Source organism: Lycium barbarum, chromosome 1 (assembly GCF_019175385.1).
Source record: "Lycium barbarum isolate Lr01 chromosome 1, ASM1917538v2, whole genome shotgun sequence".
In the NCBI taxonomy this organism is placed as follows: domain Eukaryota; kingdom Viridiplantae; phylum Streptophyta; class Magnoliopsida; order Solanales; family Solanaceae; genus Lycium; species Lycium barbarum.
The window spans coordinates 149,438,976-149,456,242 of record NC_083337.1 but is presented as its reverse complement, the minus strand read 5'-3'; the positions used below and the strand labels follow the sequence as shown (position 1 = coordinate 149,456,242).

At 34.1% G+C, this 17,267-nt stretch overlaps 2 protein-coding genes across 2 annotated transcripts; both read left to right on the top strand.

The window, feature by feature from the left end:
- Window positions 1–1,610: 1,610 nt before the first annotated feature.
- Window positions 1,611–4,251, top strand: LOC132615199 (protein C2-DOMAIN ABA-RELATED 7-like). The gene is made up of 3 exons (XM_060329786.1): window positions 1,611–2,017; window positions 2,799–2,894; window positions 3,717–4,251. Exons 1-3 carry the CDS (start codon window positions 1,910–1,912, stop codon window positions 4,014–4,016), a joined length of 504 nt encoding a protein of 167 aa, XP_060185769.1. The 5' UTR covers window positions 1,611–1,909; the 3' UTR covers window positions 4,017–4,251.
- A 3,765-nt stretch (window positions 4,252–8,016) lies between these two features.
- On the top strand, window positions 8,017–17,041 carry LOC132643462 (2-isopropylmalate synthase B). Its single transcript, XM_060359928.1, has 13 exons — window positions 8,017–8,526; window positions 9,464–9,728; window positions 10,966–11,179; window positions 11,261–11,341; window positions 11,849–11,941; window positions 12,026–12,112; window positions 13,453–13,553; window positions 14,138–14,171; window positions 14,247–14,321; window positions 14,651–14,734; window positions 14,846–14,980; window positions 15,846–15,991; window positions 16,592–17,041. The coding sequence occupies exons 1-13, from the start codon at window positions 8,154–8,156 to the stop codon at window positions 16,719–16,721; spliced, it is 1,818 nt and encodes a 605-aa protein (XP_060215911.1). The 5' UTR covers window positions 8,017–8,153; the 3' UTR covers window positions 16,722–17,041.
- Window positions 17,042–17,267: the final 226 nt, after the last annotated feature.

Below are 17,267 nucleotides of genomic sequence, written 5' to 3'. Positions count from 1 at the left end.
TGAAAAGGTGCCCGAAGTAAGTTTTGTTTGAAAAAACTTAGTGTTTTTTCCATACTTTGACCAATGATTAGTCGTGTGTCAAGACTTCGAAACGTCAATATTTTATATAGAACCTGATATTTTTTTTTTGCGTACAATAATGTAGGCTCAATACATCAAGGATACGTAGACGTTCGAATAGTCATTTTAGGGGTTGAAAAGGTACCCGAAGTAAGTTTTGTTTGGAAACTTTAGGGTGTTTTATTTTTTAAGATTTTGATTTAAGCGTGTTATTTTTTAATCAAGACATAACTTTATTTTGAATATAAATATAATTCTAAAAAATATAGGGACAAAAACTAGTTGTAAAGTCGTCAAACTTTAGATGGTCATAACTTTGCGCTCGGACGTCCGTTTTACTCGTTTTTTTTTTTTGAACTTGCGTATTTTTTCGAGATCTATGCGGACAAACTGCCACTAGGCAGTTTGGCCTAGCCGATTTTTAAAAAAACGCCTTTTATCCCATTCAATTTCGATTTTCCTCCAAATAGGCATGAAATTTTCAGTTTTATTTACTTATAAGATGGTGATACGCAATAAATTTCAACGTAAAAATCCCGGGGTAATGTAGCTGTGAATGTCAATTTCACTTCTACGGTTTCAATTTTTGAAAATAAAGCTGACTAATTTTCTCGACACATAAAGTTGACTAAACTAACCTTACAGTCAAACACTAAGTTTTATCAAACAAAACTTACTTCGGGCACCTTTTCAACCCCTAAAATGATGATCCGAACGTCTACGTATCCTTGATGTATTGGGCCTACATTATTGTACGCAGAAAAAAATATCAGGTTCTATATAAAATATTGACGTTTCGGAGTCTTGACACACGACTAATCATTGGTCAAAGTATGGAAAAAACACTAAGTTTTTTCAAACAAAACTTACTTCGAGCACCTTTTCAACCCCTAAAATGACGATCCGAACGTTTACGTATCCTTGATGTATTGAGCCTACATTATTGTACGCAGAAAAAAATATCAGGTTCTATATAAAATATTGACGTTTCGGAATCTTGACACACGACATTATTGGTCAAAGTATGGAAAATAACACTAAATGTTGCAAAAAATAAAGTTGGCCAATTTTTTTTTTGTACTGTCTATATAACGCAGTATTTTACTGCGTTATACAAAAAAAAAATGGTACTTCCATAACGCAGTATTTTACTGCGTTATAGAAAGAAAAAAAAATTTGGTACTTCTATAACGCAGTATTTTACTGCGTTATAGAAGTACCAATTTTTTTTTTTCTATAACGCAGTAAAATATTGCGCTATAGCACTTAACGGCTCCGTCTCCGTTAGTGCTATAGCGCAGTATTTTACTGCGCTATGGGTACTTTGATAACTTTTTTTTTTATTCGGATATTTTAGTTCAAAATGTTTTTTTTGAGAGCATTTTGGTTCCGGACTCTAAAATTAACTAGTATTATGTACTTTCCAAGTTGATGCAACCTACAAGAAGTATTCAAGTTGGGAGTGTTACTTGTCACTAACACTTGAGGCTGCTGTTCTAGAATTCAAAATTCATAAAATTTAGATTTGAATTTGCGTTTGTCTTTACAATATACTTTTCAACTTATCTTTCTTTAGTAAACTTTAAGAAAATAACCTCTCAAAAATGGAGGTATTGAATTTAATTAAGGATATTAGGTGTCATTAATTTGAGACATTTAAAAAAGAAAATAATATTGCTAATATTTTAGGAGGTTCACCTTAATTGTCTAAGTCTTGAGGAGCTCATTTACGTACTCTTCTTCCTTTTACTAGGTACACTATTTAATCTTTTAATTTCTATCCAATAACTGACCTCATCATAAGCCAGAGAAAAAAGAATTAGAAGGGACCAAAAAAAAAAAAAAAGAGATGAATACATTGGGTGTTTTGAAAATAAGAGTTCGCAGAGGGATTAATCTTGCTGTTAGGGATTCTTTTTGTAGTGATCCTTATGTTGTCATCACCATGGGTGGCCAGGTCTGTTCTGTGTCATCCCTAAGGAGTTTATGTTTTATGCAGTGTAAAAAATATATTTAAAGGATATCTATAGGTAGTATTGATTAATAGCTTAAAATAAGTGATAAATAACATGCCATAACCGATTAAAGTACATTGATGATATAAAAAATCTTTACATTGAGGGTATATTTTAATTTAAATTCCCTAAATACTTTGTGTGTGTGTGTGTGTCATGTGAGTGTTGTTTTTTTGTGTTTATCAATAATTTTTGCATGTTTTTTTTTCATGAATCTTTTCTTAAAATAATGTTATTAGTGGAGCTTATGGTGGCTATTTTTTTTTTTTTTTTTTTTTTTTGGCTTCATGTCCAAATTTCTGATTCTTGATTGTATTGAGAGCAAAAGGAGGAAATTTTGTTTGAGTAGAATCACTTAGGATTGTGAAGATATTTTGTTTTCAATTTAAAAGATCACAAAATTTTCTTAATTGTCTCCCTCTGCGAGAATTTGTCTAATGCCCATTTCTGAAATTTAACTTCTTTTCCTTAAAATTTGGGGTTTAGACAGAAACTTTCCTTGAAATCATCTTGAGAAACTTTGAAAGTTTAATTTTCAAAAGTTTCCACAAACAAACACCATATCTTTGTTACAATTTACTACACATTATCCTAAGTTAAGGGAAGTAATTTATCTTTTTACATTCCCTTGTTGTCACATGAATGTGAGGATACCATATTTTCCAATTTATGCAACCTTTGAATTATTGATATCTGATTTTGCTCTAATTTTGTGTACTATAGAAAGTGAAGACTCGAGTTATTAAAGAGAACGTCAATCCAGTGTGGAATCAGGAATTGAGCCTTGCACTCTACGATCCCACCCTTCCTATTACTTTAGTAAGTACTTTCCTCGCTGAATCTGTGCAAATATATATAATGTGAGACTTGTAAAATATATAGTTGTGAGCAATTTATCCAAAAGCTTTGACTGTTAGAAAAGAGATACTATGATTTTTTAGTGTTTTACAAACTTTATTTAGTTTTATGACCTTTTTACATGAGATTATTATTTTTTACACATAAGAGATTTGAAAAAAATACATAAAAGATTTGAAAAATTTATTTTCTTCTATTCAAATCATAAGAGGGTAAGAGATCCTATTTTCACCTATAATTATTTATGCTTACAAAGTTGTCACACAATTTAATACTATGGTCTTAAAGCACAGACACGCATGCTAGGTCCAAGTCTCACCATCATAGCATTATCAAAAATAATTTCAGCGTGTTTCACCAAAAAAGGAAGAAAAAAAAAGTAAGGCCAGGCTTGTGAACCCTAGTCTCAATATATGTGGTGGTGTTCAGATTTCAAGAGTCAAACAAGTTTTTTTTACCATAATTTTTTCATATGCCTTTAAAATGTATTTTAATTATTATGATTTATAGAACTTTTTACGAAGTTTTCAAATATGTAAATTTCATTTAAAAAAAACATCAATATTCTATATCCAAATTCATGATTAGAATTAAGAAATTTGACTTTCGAAATCCGAACTAAAGACATTAAAATTGGGATAGATAGAGTAATAAATAAATTTGTCTCTTCTCTAACTTTAAACTTTGAAATGATTTGGCCGCTAGCAAGAACTTGGTTTATATATGTATACTCTATACATAGATTGCCCAATTGTTCTTTTTCTGATCGCCTCTTTTTTGTAGACAGTGTATGACAAAGATACATTCACTGCAGATGACAAAATGGGAGATGCAAAAATAGACATAAAACCATATCTTGATGCTATAAATATGGGATTGGAGGGTCTACCAGATGGTGTGAAGGTGGATAGGGTTCAACCAAACAGGGAAAATTGTCTGTCTGATGAAAGTTGCATATTATGGGAAAATGGCAAAATGACTCAAACCATGCTTCTTAGATTGCAACATGTAGAATGTGGTGAAGTAGAGATTCAAATCGAATTGATTAATGCTTCAAATCGTAGAGGTGGTCTCTATATCTAAGACATTCATGTTTTTGTCTAGGTTTAATTCGTAAATAATCATTTTTGGATATATTACTTATTGTTGTACATGTCTGGAGATCTATTTAGATCTTAATTAACAATTTTTAATTGGACTAATATTTAACATAATGTGAAGTGATAGTTGCACTTTGCAAGATCTTTGGAGAAGAAATCTCGATATTGTAGATTTGATTGCTTAGTAATTTTGTGTAAGTATCAAAATTTCTATTGGTTGTTAGTGAGAGACTCTTTATCTTTGAGAGGACAAAGGGGCAAGCAAGTGCACAAATAGCCGTTTTTAGGACCCTATTTAAGATATGCATACCCTTATCTTTAGTTATTTGCTTTATCATCAACTAAGAAAGGCCAGGGTTTAAATACGATAAGAGCATCACAGCAAAAAAGAAAGGTTGTTTAAAGGATAAGGACGCTCCCTAAGTAGGCGTGGACATATTTCATCTAATGATTTCAGCGTTGGATATGCGATTTCATCTCATGAGATGAAATTTCAAATCATTAAAAAAAGCATAATTTGAAATTTCAAATTTTCTAAATATAAAAGTTGACCCATAAGTTTATATTTTATAAAAAAAGATCCATAAGTTGGTAGATATATTTAACAATCATATTTACCATCTATTTATAAAAATTAAAAGATCTACAAGTTGGTAGTGTATTTATAACAAAGTTGTTCTTACCAATCATGTTGGAGGATTATATTAAAGAGTAGTTACATTACAACTCATATTCAATTTTCCGTTTTATTGAATTAAAACTTGATCAATTGATTTTGTATTTTTTAGAAAAGTCTTCTAGTCAGTGGCGGAGCCACATAGAGCCAAGGGTGTTCATCCGAACTCCCTCGGCGGAAAAAAAATATTATTTTTACAAGGTTAAAATTATTTTTTGTGTATATATAGTAGATGTTGAACCCCCTTAGGCTTTTTCGTATGTTTATTTTTTTATATTTTGAACCCCCTTGGCGAAAATTATGGCTCTGCCACTGCTTCTAGTACCGTATTAATTTTGTTATGAACTATGACTTGCTCATTTGGTAAGATTGTATAAGAATTGGAAAGTTTTGATGATTTTCACAACTCGTGGGGTTTTTATGTCCATAAGAAAAAATACAATTTAAGAAATTCAAATTGCATGTCCAAATATGATTTCATTTCATGATTTTATCTCGTGATTTCATCTCATAATTTCAAATCATGTCCAAACGGCTCCTTAAATATTATCCCATGTTTTGTCCGTTGCTTTAAGCTATTAAATTTAATGATGGCCCAAAATCCACCATTTCTCTCATTGGACAAGGATGGCATTTTGCACATAATTGTCATGGTAGGGAAACATACAAGCCTTATGCCAGGACATCTTAACCACCAAGACCTAACAACGTTTTTCAAGATTCACAAAAAGTTTCTAAAATGATACCTTAGAGTTCTTTTTTTCTCTCGCAAACCAACACTTCGATTTTCATGGCTTGAATTTCTGATATCTCTTATACATCAGAAGAACAATCTCCGAGTTGAAAACGTTCAACTAATTAACATGAATCTCCAATTTCAACTTTCGAAATCCGCTAGAGCTAAAGATGTTCAATATTGTACCAAAAATCAACTCACATAGATTAATTATCCGACCAATTAAAATATTGAAAATTAGCACTAGAAATGCAAAAACTCAGTTAGCGATTGACTCTACCTTTTAGGAATGAAGCTTTCTCCTATCCTCTAATTTCTTGATCGTACAGCTCAGCAGGGGCGGAGCCAAGTGGTTGCCGAGGTGTTCACCCGAACCCCCTTCGGCAAAAAATTACCATGTATACACAAGGTTAAAATTATTTTTTATGTATAAATAGTAGATGTTGAACCCCTTGGCTTCCTCGTTTCTTACTCTTTTATATTTTTGAACCCTCTTAGTGAAGATCCTGGCTCCGCCACTGCAGCTCAACATTTCAGGAACTATCAAATGTTTCTCAAATGAGATAATGATAAAAACACACTGGAGCTATCAATTTTTCGTGAGTTTCCTAGCTACCTGAACTATCGTGTAGGAACCAAGTATAGCAGTGTTAGAATGGCGTACTTTTTTCGTCCCACACAATTTTCAGGACTCCTATGATAATGGTATAGCGGGAAATGAGACTGTTTTCCTTGACTAAAGCTAAGAATGCTTCTTAGTTTGCTTCTAACATCAGGTGGATGTATTATTATTGTGTTGGAACGGTCGGTTGATGAAAATTATGATTTGCTTTAATAGTGATTGATCATGTTGTTGATTCCGAACTAAAAATATTTTGGATAATCCTAAAATTAAAAAAACTTTGTCCGATATTTTATATATGAGGTTTGTTTGGGGCACTTCCTAAGTGTCGGTCACGATCCCAAAATTGGATCTTGATCCTAATGTTGAAAATCGAAATGTTGAAAGTAATAGATGCCAGACCAAATAATGGGTAATTTTTTTTTTCGAAATCCGCGACTATTAAACATTAATCATGTTTAGGATAATAATATATTTAATAATGTAATTACAAAATTCATTGTAAAATACGTAGATTAAAGGTTGTTTTTGAAATCAAGTTCTAGTGTTCTATGGCGCTTTATTCTGAAATTCAAGCTTCAAAACTTGTTTTTTGACTTGAATATAATGAGAATATTGATTTTCGGGTTAAAAAGTAACACGAAAATGACACTTTTGGAATGTGGGACCTTGGAAATTGGGTGTTAATGGTGTAAATATTTTTTAAAAAGGTGGAGGGACCGATCGGGGAAGAGACTGTCGGGCTTTTATTAAACCCCTATTGCGCACAAAATTAATGTGCTATAGGACTTAACGATGACCGTCACCGTTAACTGGTATTGCGCAATAATTTTGTGCACAAAAGGTACTTTTGTAATTTATTTATTTTTTAGTTATTTTAGATCAAAATTTCACTTTTGGGATCATTTAATTGCGAACCCATTCTTAAATAGGATCATTTACTTTTTCTATACACCAAAATGTTCGTACCCTTTAAATTAGGTAGGTGCCTTTTTCTTTCAACAAACGCAATTATTATTTTGGCAATTTAATTGTTTTTCCTTTTTGTGTTTTTCGTTCCTTGAATTAATTACTCAAAATCCCGGTAAACTATTCATATTTTATCAGTTTAATATTTTATAGATATTATCAGTTTAGTAACTATAAATACAACATATTTGATTCTACCTGCAAATCAATTTTCTCCCATGTGAGTGAGAGTCACAAACTATGAATCGAAACAAGGAGCACTCATCGCTATAATTGGTTGAAATTAAAAGCGTGCAATGTTAGCTTCCCCAATTTTCTTAGCCTTCGAATTAGAGGGGACCTCATGGACCTAAAAAAAAAATAGTGGGGACCTCAAGTGTTTAAAACTGGCATTTAATTCTTTTTCCTTTGCAGGTACTTTTAAAAAAAAAAAAAAAATCTTGAATTTCCACTCTCTTCATGCGCCGCCAGTTAAACCCCACATGCTCATCCTTGGCTTCACCATTTTCATTTCTCATAATCTCATAAATATGGTGACGAGCATATCACATAACCTTTTCCTTATAACTTTAGTCAGAAAACATTTTTTTTTTTCTTTTAAAATGGACATTTAATGTTTGGGAAATTTTCAAAAATATACTATTTGTTGAAATTGAGTTAGGATAAGGTATGTCTAAACTTTATGTATGTTGTTAAATACTTCATTCGTTCACTTTTACTTGTTCTATTTTTAAAATATATTTTTATTTTTATTTATCATTTTTTACATATTAAAATACTTTTTTTTTATTTTATTCTTGATATTAATTACTCATTTTAAATTATTTTCTACATCAATATATATTAATTAATATAAATATTATGATAAAATACATATTTTATTTATTATTTTTTAAATAGTGTGGAAAGTTAAAGGCTGATAAGTAAAAGCGAAGGAGGGAGTATTTTTTTTATAAAATAGACGAAGAACGTAATTTTTCCTTAATTGTTTTTCTTTCTTGTGTTTTGTTTATTTTTATCTTCTTACTTGAAATTTCAGTCTCTACATAGGCCGCCGCCATTAAAACCCCGCGTTCATCCTTGACTTCACCATTTCCATTTCTCTCAAACTCCAACAATGGTGTCTATCACCGCCACAAACCACACATTTTCCCCTAACCCTAACGTCTCATTCACCCACAAAAACCCTCTCATTCACTCTCAAACTCTCAACTTCAAACCATCATTCCCCAAACACTCCCTTATCCGTTGCTCTATCAACCGTCGACCCGAATACACACCGAATCACATACCCGACCCGAAATATATCCGAATCTTCGACACAACACTCCGTGATGGGGAACAATCACCAGGGGCAACAATGACAACAAAGGAAAAACTTGACGTGGCACGTCAATTAGCTAAACTTGGTGTTGATATTATTGAAGCTGGTTTTCCTGCTTCTTCTGAAGCTGATCTTGAAGCTGTCAAGCTAATTGCTAAGGAAGTTGGTAATGGTGTTTATTAGCTCTATTTGTTATTTAAATTTTGCTGATTCCTGTACAGACGTAGGCTTGTTTAATCCTGGAGAAACATTTCACAATGCTGAAATAGTTTGTTAAGACAGTGTCTAGTACGGCTCAAGCCAATTTGTGTATTTATTTAAAATATTATCATACTCCTCCCTCTGTCCTGATTTAAGTGTCTTAGTTTGATTGAACACGGAATTTAAGAAATATAGGGGGACTTTTTAATCTTGTTGTTCTAAATTAAATATGTGTGTAATGTACTAAAATGTAATCTTGTGGTTTTAAACTTGATGTATGGTGTTTGCATTGTCAACTTACTAAATAAAAAAAAGAGATTCTTTTTGGGACAGACCAAAAAGGAAAGTAAGACTTAAATTGGGACAGAGGGAATAATTGTTTCTTTCCCTTGTTTCTTTTTTCTTATTAGCTGGATTTGTAATTTAAATTTTGCTGATTCTGAGGTAGGCTTGTTTAATCCAGGGAAACATTTCACACTGCTGAAATAGTCTCTTAGGACAGTGCCTAGCACGACTCGAGCCAATTTGTGTATTTACTTAAAATAATATTGTAGTAGTAATATTTATAGTTCCAGTGCTATTATTTTGCTAATAGATAGTTTTATTATAGCGTTTTAATCGAAGGGGAACATCTCACACTGTTGAAATAGTTTCTTAGGACAGTGCCTAGCACGACTAAAGCCAATTCGTGTAACAACAACAACATACCCAGTGGTGTCTGGGGAGGGTACAATGTACGCGGACCTCACCCCTACTTTGGGAGGTAGAGAGGCTGTTTCCGGTAGCCAATTCGCGTATTTACTTAAAATATTATTGTAGTAAAATTTATTTTTTGTAGTGCTATTATTTTGCTAGTAATAAATAATTTTGTTATTAGTGTTTTTACCTTTGTTTCCCAACAGGTAATGGTGTTTATGAAGAGGGACATGTACCGGTTATTTGTGGACTTGCGAGGTGTAATAAGAGGGATATTGATAAGGCTTGGGAGGCTGTGAAATATGCAAAGAAACCGAGGATTCATACGTTTATTGCCACGAGTGAGATACATATGAAGTTTAAGTTGAAGATGAGTAGAGATGAAGTTGTTGAGAAAGCTAGGAGTATGGTTGCTTATGCAAGGAGTATTGGCTGTGAGGATGTTGAATTTAGCCCTGAAGATGCTGGAAGGTTTGCATTTTGAACCTTCCATAATAATTGACACCATTTCATTTCTATACATTTTCAATAATTATTCAGATATTCAGAATTGAGACTTTGGCGTGAGGATTTCGTTAGCAGACGAATATTTTTACCATTACATCAGTAATTATTCATTTTTCACTAGTATAGTACTCCCTCCGTCCCAATTTATGTGAAGGTGTTTGACTGGATACGAAGTTTAAGAATGAAACACTTCTAAAACTTGTGGTCTAAAATAAGTCATAAATATTTGTTTGGCTGTAAATCATCTCATTAAGGGTAAAATGAGAAGTTCAAAGTTAAATTGTTGCTAAATATCGAAATGTGTCATTCTTTTTTAGACCGACTAAAAATGAAACAGTGTCAAAGGGAGTATATATTTGATAGTATAATTATTTAAGTCAATTAACATTTACACTTCGTTCCCCTATCAAATACCATTATATACTTGTGTTGGCTATTGTTTCATTTCATCTGACCTCATCCCTGCTGGAATTGTTGATTCTGGGGTTTTATATTGTATGAAGATAATTATTGAGTTTATGCTATCCACAAAGTTGCCAACCTGGAACTAAGGAGTAAATAGGACTTATTTCCTTGTTTTTCTTTTGGATTAGTCATGGTCATTATGGTCTTATATGTTGAACAGATAGTTGTATGCTTAAAGATAGTGTTAGATAAATTCAGATGTTTATTTTAAAGCGACTCAAAATTTAGATGGTGAATGATCCTGAAGAATTCTGAAAAGTGTCTGGAGAAAATCTTGTCACAAGTCTGCTGACACCAAGATTGTTTTATTAAACACAAATGTTTATGGCATTCTTATCAACTAGCGCATGTTGAGACCTTGAAATTATTTGAATGTAGTGGCTCTTTTTCCCTCTCAGTGGAACACCATAAAAGATAATAAGTCCTTGTGCTCTGTTAATTTACCTTTTCCCATCAAGGAGTTCTCTGGTATGATGCTTTGAGATCTCAAAGAACAGGGTTATACTACCAAGTATTATTCTGTTGTCATGTATAAAAGTTTGTAGACTAGCTCAGTGATTAGAATCAAGAATGGGAACTACTTTCATGCATTCTGCTAACTTGGATCTGTTGCTCCTTTTTTTTTTCTTCCTGGACTGAGCCTTATTCCTGTTTATTTGCAGTACCTTCTTGGTACTAGTTTTAATAATATTACTTACCTTATCAAAAAAGCCTTGTTTCCTGTTTTTCCTCTCAGATCAGATCCGGAGTTCCTTTATCATATCCTTGGAGAGGTTATCAAAGCTGGCGCGACAACCCTTAACATCCCTGATACTGTTGGATACACTGTGCCCAGCGAATTCGGACAATTGATTGCTGATATAAAAGCCAATACCGCAGGAATTGAAGATGTGATCATTTCAACACACTGCCAGAACGATCTTGGGCTTTCTACTGCCAATACCTTAGCTGTATGTGGTTCGGTGTTGTTGAGAACCTAGTGGTTTATGCCAACTTAAGTTGTATGTACATTAAAGCCTGTTCAATTTCAGGGAGCATGTGCAGGTGCAAGACAAGTAGAAGTGACCATCAATGGTATTGGTGAAAGAGCTGGAAATGCTTCTTTGGAGGAGGTGTGTGGTTGCTTTCACTGAGAAACTTCAGTTCTCTTATGTGGCATTATTTGAGCTCCAAAATTTGAGGGGTGGTAAGGGGTGGAATCACTAATTATACAACGTTGACTATGCATTCCCCTCTATTCTTTCCCCGACAAAAGATGGTCTTCAAAAAAATGCCCATAATCTTGTAAGGCATTCTCTGCACAAAAGGAACTATTGTACCTCTTCCTAGACTAAATTAACATCTTGATTTTAGACTGATTTTAGAGTAGAAACTGTGTAATTATCTAACCTTCATTAGGGGATCTTGTGGAGCTACATGTTATTATTCTTTTGCAAAACAGTAGTTGCAAAGATGCAACCATTCTGCCGTAGGTTATGTTATGTGCTGTTGAAACTGACAAACTACTGACGTGTATGGGATTCCTTTTCCCTCTATGGTACTTGGTTCTGTTTGGTTTTCCTCTTGGGCATGTTGGGCTTTCATTTTCTAACCTTTTACCTTCTCGAATGCTGGAATAGGTTGTAATGGCCTTAAAATGTCGTGGAGAGCAAGTACTAGGTGGCCTATATACAGGGATTAATACAAAACATATACACATTTCAAGCAAGATGGTTTGTACTGCTACTATCTCATAGTCTGGTGTCTTTTACTGGTTAATATTTTTTCTGATACACATTCTGCTGACCCTTGTGCAGGTAGAGGAGTACACGGGGCTTCATGTACAGCCACACAAGGCCATTGTTGGAGCTAATGCTTTTGCTCATGAAAGTGGCATCCATCAGGTTTGTGTAATTTGCTCTAATTCATTGTTGAAAGAAACAAATGTTCTAAACCCTAAACAGTTCCTGAAAGAGGCAAATTTCTTACTAGTTAATGGGCATCTTTTCTTTTCTTGGTAAAAGTAATTCATTGATATACAACAAGTAAGTGCTGTGAAATATTTACAAGAGATAACTATATTACAGATTGTGTAATGAACTCAAGAAATCAACCATGGTATCTTTGCTTTAATGTTGTTAATTCTACCTTTATTATGCTATGACTAAGCAAGAGTTTTTGCTATCTAAGTTGAAAATAGCTTATTCTATTCATCCAATAAGTTCTGTAATTTGTATTCCCATGCTCTGAGAATTTGGAGAGTTCACTATTCTCTTGGGTAAGAAGAACGGCGTATTTTTGCACGAGTGAGCATGAACAATATTATCTTTTAACTTGTCGCAGCAAAATAATAGATTTCAGAATTGGTCTGGTTCTGGTTAGTGGTTACTAAGGTTGTTAAATCTGATATTTCAAAAGCATAATACGGATACGGTAGCTGTTTTAAGAGTAATTTGCTGATGTATACTGTAAAATGAGCTGATGCGAGAGATAAAGAGAATGAAGGAGCGGAAGAGAAGGAGAAAGAAAGAAGGGAAAGGGGTTACGAGGTGCTTCCGAAATTATTTTACGAAGAGCTTCTGAAAACTTTCGAGATACACAATATTTTTCTTGTCAAAAAAAAAAATTTAAGTAGCTCAGTGACGTGTTTAAAATTTTGGGACAATGTGAACTATAGATTGAATCTTTGCTGGTATGTCACAGCTTTTTCAGACGATGACACTGAAAATTTGGCTCTTAGCATGAAAACTTGATCTCCGAGTTTTAAGCAACGGCTCACAGCTTAATATAAAGACTTTTAAGATAAGTTGCTCCAAGTTTTCCTTCTTGGGGCAATAGATTAAAGTAAATTTTCGGTGCCCGTATTTCAGGAGGGGCAGGGATTTTAAATCTCCTGATATAAAAGAACAACTTTCAGGAGTTTGAATCTGCTTGTTTATGGCCCTTCTCACTTTAGAGTTTAGATGCGTAGTTACTGTTCCTGCATTTGAATGTTAGAGCTCAATTAAATATTTTATTTGCATCTGTTTTTTTATCACCTTGAAATGCATAAAGTTTTTCAGTTAAAACTTCTTTGAATATATGTAGTATATTGTGTCTCCTCTCCCTTTTCTTCCTAACCTCAAAGCTGGATTCTGCACCTTTTTATAAATCATAAGGTTAACTTTTTTTGTTAAAAAGAAAAATTTATTTCAGTTTTTCCTTTACAAACTCTTCCCCTTCTTAAACTACTTTTTATCTTTAGGATGGAATGTTAAAACACAAAGATACATATGAGATTATATCTCCTGAAGATATTGGGCTTCATCGTGCTAGTGAATCTGGTATTGTCCTTGGGAAACTCAGGTATGTGATTTAGCAATTAATGCTTATTGCTATGATGGCATAATTGTTAGATTTCTGTGCTGTTTGAGTTTTTCACTTATTATCCGTTGATTATTGAACTTGCTTTGTTTTAGTGCACCCTTTTAGTTTCTATGAGGGAAATCTTTCTTTACTACTTGAGTAAGGCTCCCTGATCTGCACACAGTTGCTGGTTCAGATAGTGAATCACACCTTCATTGTTTTAAAATTGTGGAGGTTTTTATGAACTTACCTCTCTTCTCTGGAGGGATGAAGTAGAAGCTTATTGAGTTTGCCTCACTTTAATATGGTCAGAGCCACCATTGCATCAGATAATTGTCATCACAGTCTGTACCGTTTTTCCTCATGTGCCCTCCCTTCTAACCTATGTTGCTCGGACTCTTCAATAATATCGATGGGTGCGTGTTGGACACTCCAAAGTTAGTGCATTTTTGGAGAATCCGACACGGGTGCGGCAACGGAAGTGAAGAGTCCGCACAACTTAGCTTCTAACTGCTCTATTCACTATTGACATTGAATTACATCATATCTTCAAGGACATTGATATGTTGAACATTCTTTTGTAGTGGGCGCCATGCTTTGCAATCCAAAATGCTTGAGGTAAATCGTATGCCCTGAAAATTGAGTTTATTGTTTATCTTTAAGGGCATGAGACAAATTTTAGTCCTGTTGCAGCTTGGATACGACATTGAGGGACAAGAACTTGATGACCTCTTTTGGCGATTCAAATCTGTGGCTGAGAAGAAAAAGGTGAATTAAGTTGTTGAAATTTCTATTGTTGTATGGTATATTTACATTATTATTCAGGTGCACGTGGAGTGGTTAGTAAGTTTGCTATGTTGAGAATTTATGGGTTGGGGTTTTATGGCTGGAACATTTTCTCCTTCCTATATTACCTAGTGGATAGAACATCGGCTAAAAATATACTTACGATCTCAACAATTTTTTTTTTTTTTAATTGATGAAAAACTCTCTCTTGACTTTCAGTAATCAATCTTACCTTTACAAAGTATGTCACATCTTCAAATTTTGTGAATTATAGTGTTTTTATTCATCTATTTATCTTACTGCTCTTTCAGAAAATTACAGATGATGACCTGATAGCACTGATGTCAGATGAAGTTTTCCAGCCTCAATTTGTTTGGCAACTTCAAAATGTACAGGTAGATGTTAATGTTGACTGTATTTGCACTGTTTCGATTCAAGTCGCTAACTTAGATCTGGATTAAAAAGGATAGTTCAGCTGATTGAAAGACTTCCTGTTCGATGGACAGGTTACCTGTGGAAGTCTTGGCCTTTCTACGGCAACTGTTAAGCTCATTGACGCTGATGGTCAAGAGCATATTTCTTGTTCTGTTGGAACAGGGCCAGTTGATGCGGCTTATAAAGCAGTTGATCTCATTGTCAAGGTCTGAAATAGAAATTAAACTTCCTACTTATAAATAATCTTGTCGCAGTGCTAGAACCCATATTGATTGCAAGCTGATCAGTAGGTTACTATTCAACTTTGAAATGGTTTATCCCAAACACATTTGGTGGGATCTCTTTTATGCAAATCATATTCATAATTATACAGATACTAATTTTATTTCCTCCCCTGGCTATAGATGCATCAAGTTTGAGTTTTGTTAAGCAAAATATTCGAAAGCTCGTGATTTTGGATATATTGTCTTGTTGACTCCTCTTACCTGTATTTTTTTGTCGTCATATGTACTACAGTCTACATATAAAGTGCCTTCAGGTCAACTTATTTTTCCCACAGTTTTCTTGTTGTTGAAGAAGTCAGGTCAACCCAAGCATATGTTGTACTTAAAAACTAAGACGAGTTCTTCTCCAAATTTAATAACCACATATGAAGTCCTTTTCTAAAGCTAGTTCGATCCTAACTCAGCATCCAGCGCCGCATTCAATGATGACATCAGTAGACAACCCAATTTCTACATAACAAATGTCAGCTATTTTTCTATAATGTATTATGAATCTATTTAAGAGCAGTTTCATTATTTTCCACATGAATGATCAACCTACTAGGTTTATTGTAGTTTCCAAAAATAAGTAAAACTATTTTAGATATGCATTTTGAGTAAGAATTTTACATTTTGAATTTGTCTTACAAGCAGTTACCTATATATCTAAAGAGAACCCAAGTTTTTTTTCTAGAGGATGGTGTTGTCTCTAAATCAGCAGTCAATTTATTGTCCTCTATTTAATCATCTTTTTTGTTTAATGTGAATTGTGGTCTGGTATGAATTGTAGTGGTCACGCATTGTGCAGGTACCTGTATCACTCCTTGAGTATTCCATGAATGCAGTCACGGAAGGTATAGACGCCATAGCTTCAACAAGAGTCTTAATTCGTGGAGAGAATGGTCATACATCAACCCATGCTTTAACTGGAGAGACTGTTCACCGTACATTTAGGTATGAAATGTATCAGCCATGTTGTTTGCGTTTATTCCTATTTGTCCTCTTTTTCTGATAGAACCTAGGAAACATAGAGAGAAGGTGTGGTTGGGGGGGTAGAAAGGCTGACAGTAATTTTGAATCTGACAGTAGTCTTTAGATTCATGTTTCCTCCTCTGCACCTCTCTCCTCTTCTCCTGGCCGTTCTTCTATAGGTGCAGCCTTCCCCCAACAAAAGGACTTGCAGGCCCCTTCTTTTCTCCATTGACTGCCCTCACCCTTTGTGTTTCCTCATCACTGCATCCCCCAGGCTGCACCCCCAGGCTATCCAAGTACTGCTCCCAACTCTTACTCCTGTGACCCCCCAGTTCTTTCTTCAGTCTCCCATTTTTCCATTTGACTTATCCAAAGGGTACACCAATGTCAGTGTGTGCACCAAGTAGAAGAGTGAAAATTCATAGTATACATGCTTGGCTGGATGCCAATCATGCGTCCAACATATATTCAATCCACAGGTAGCTAATGCACCGACATCATGTTTGTTTGGGCAAGTCTGTAATTTATCGCCTTTTCTTTCTCTTACTAGAAATGTCTTTTGTATCTACTTTCTTCTTGCAGTGGAACCGGAGCAGATATGGATATTGTTATCTCTAGTGTCCGAGCCTATATTGGTGCTTTGAATAAGATGATGAGTTTCAGAAAACTGTTAGCGAAACACAACAAACCCGAAGGCAGTGCAGTTGTATAGGTGCTTGTGTGCGAATTGAGTTTATGGTTCTTATGTGACTGCCTGGAGCTTTGTCAATTGTATAGAAGTGGGGAGGCTGTTCAAAGAATTTTGACCTTCATGTATTTTCAATTTTAGTATTGTGGCAGCCAGAGGGTCGTCATACGCTTAACATGTTCAATTCTCTCCATTCTTCTGCATGTTGATGTGTATCCTGTAGTTTACTCAAAAGAGATAACTTAAATGCCAGGTAGTGCTTGAAGATCATTTAAGTTTTATGGTGTATCAGTTAAAACACAAGACACATTGTCCATATAAGATGTGTTTCAGCCTTGTAACTTCGTTCATGCTCCCACTTTACTAAAGTATGAATCTCAGTCTGGTTTAATCACACAAACCTGGTAAGTGTTCCAAATGGTTTCAGAAATTATGAATCTCTCTTTATCTCTTATTATCAATTTATATGTGGTGATGTTCTAGCACCTGTATCTGATCAATCAGCCTTTTTGAAACAGTGTGGGCTGCTGTTTTATCAGTTTGCCATCCGAACTTGCAAATTTGTGTTTT

What these genes read in the sequence shown, in the direction of transcription:
- LOC132643462 (XM_060359928.1), top strand. Translation starts at nt 8,154, where the DNA reads ATGGTGTCTATCACCGCCACAAACCACACATTTTCCCCTAACCCTAAC. An exon ending in AGCCCTGAAGATGCTGGAAG is followed by an intron (nt 9,729 to 10,965) that starts GTTTGCATTTTG and finishes TTTTCCTCTCAG; the next exon opens with ATCAGATCCGGAGTTCCTTT. An exon ending in ACTGTTCACCGTACATTTAG is followed by an intron (nt 15,992 to 16,591) that starts GTATGAAATGTA and finishes TTCTTCTTGCAG; the next exon opens with TGGAACCGGAGCAGATATGG.
- LOC132615199 (XM_060329786.1), top strand. Translation starts at nt 1,910, where the DNA reads ATGAATACATTGGGTGTTTTGAAAATAAGAGTTCGCAGAGGGATTAAT. An exon ending in TCATCACCATGGGTGGCCAG is followed by an intron (nt 2,018 to 2,798) that starts GTCTGTTCTGTG and finishes TGTGTACTATAG; the next exon opens with AAAGTGAAGACTCGAGTTAT. An exon ending in CCACCCTTCCTATTACTTTA is followed by an intron (nt 2,895 to 3,716) that starts GTAAGTACTTTC and finishes TCTTTTTTGTAG; the next exon opens with ACAGTGTATGACAAAGATAC.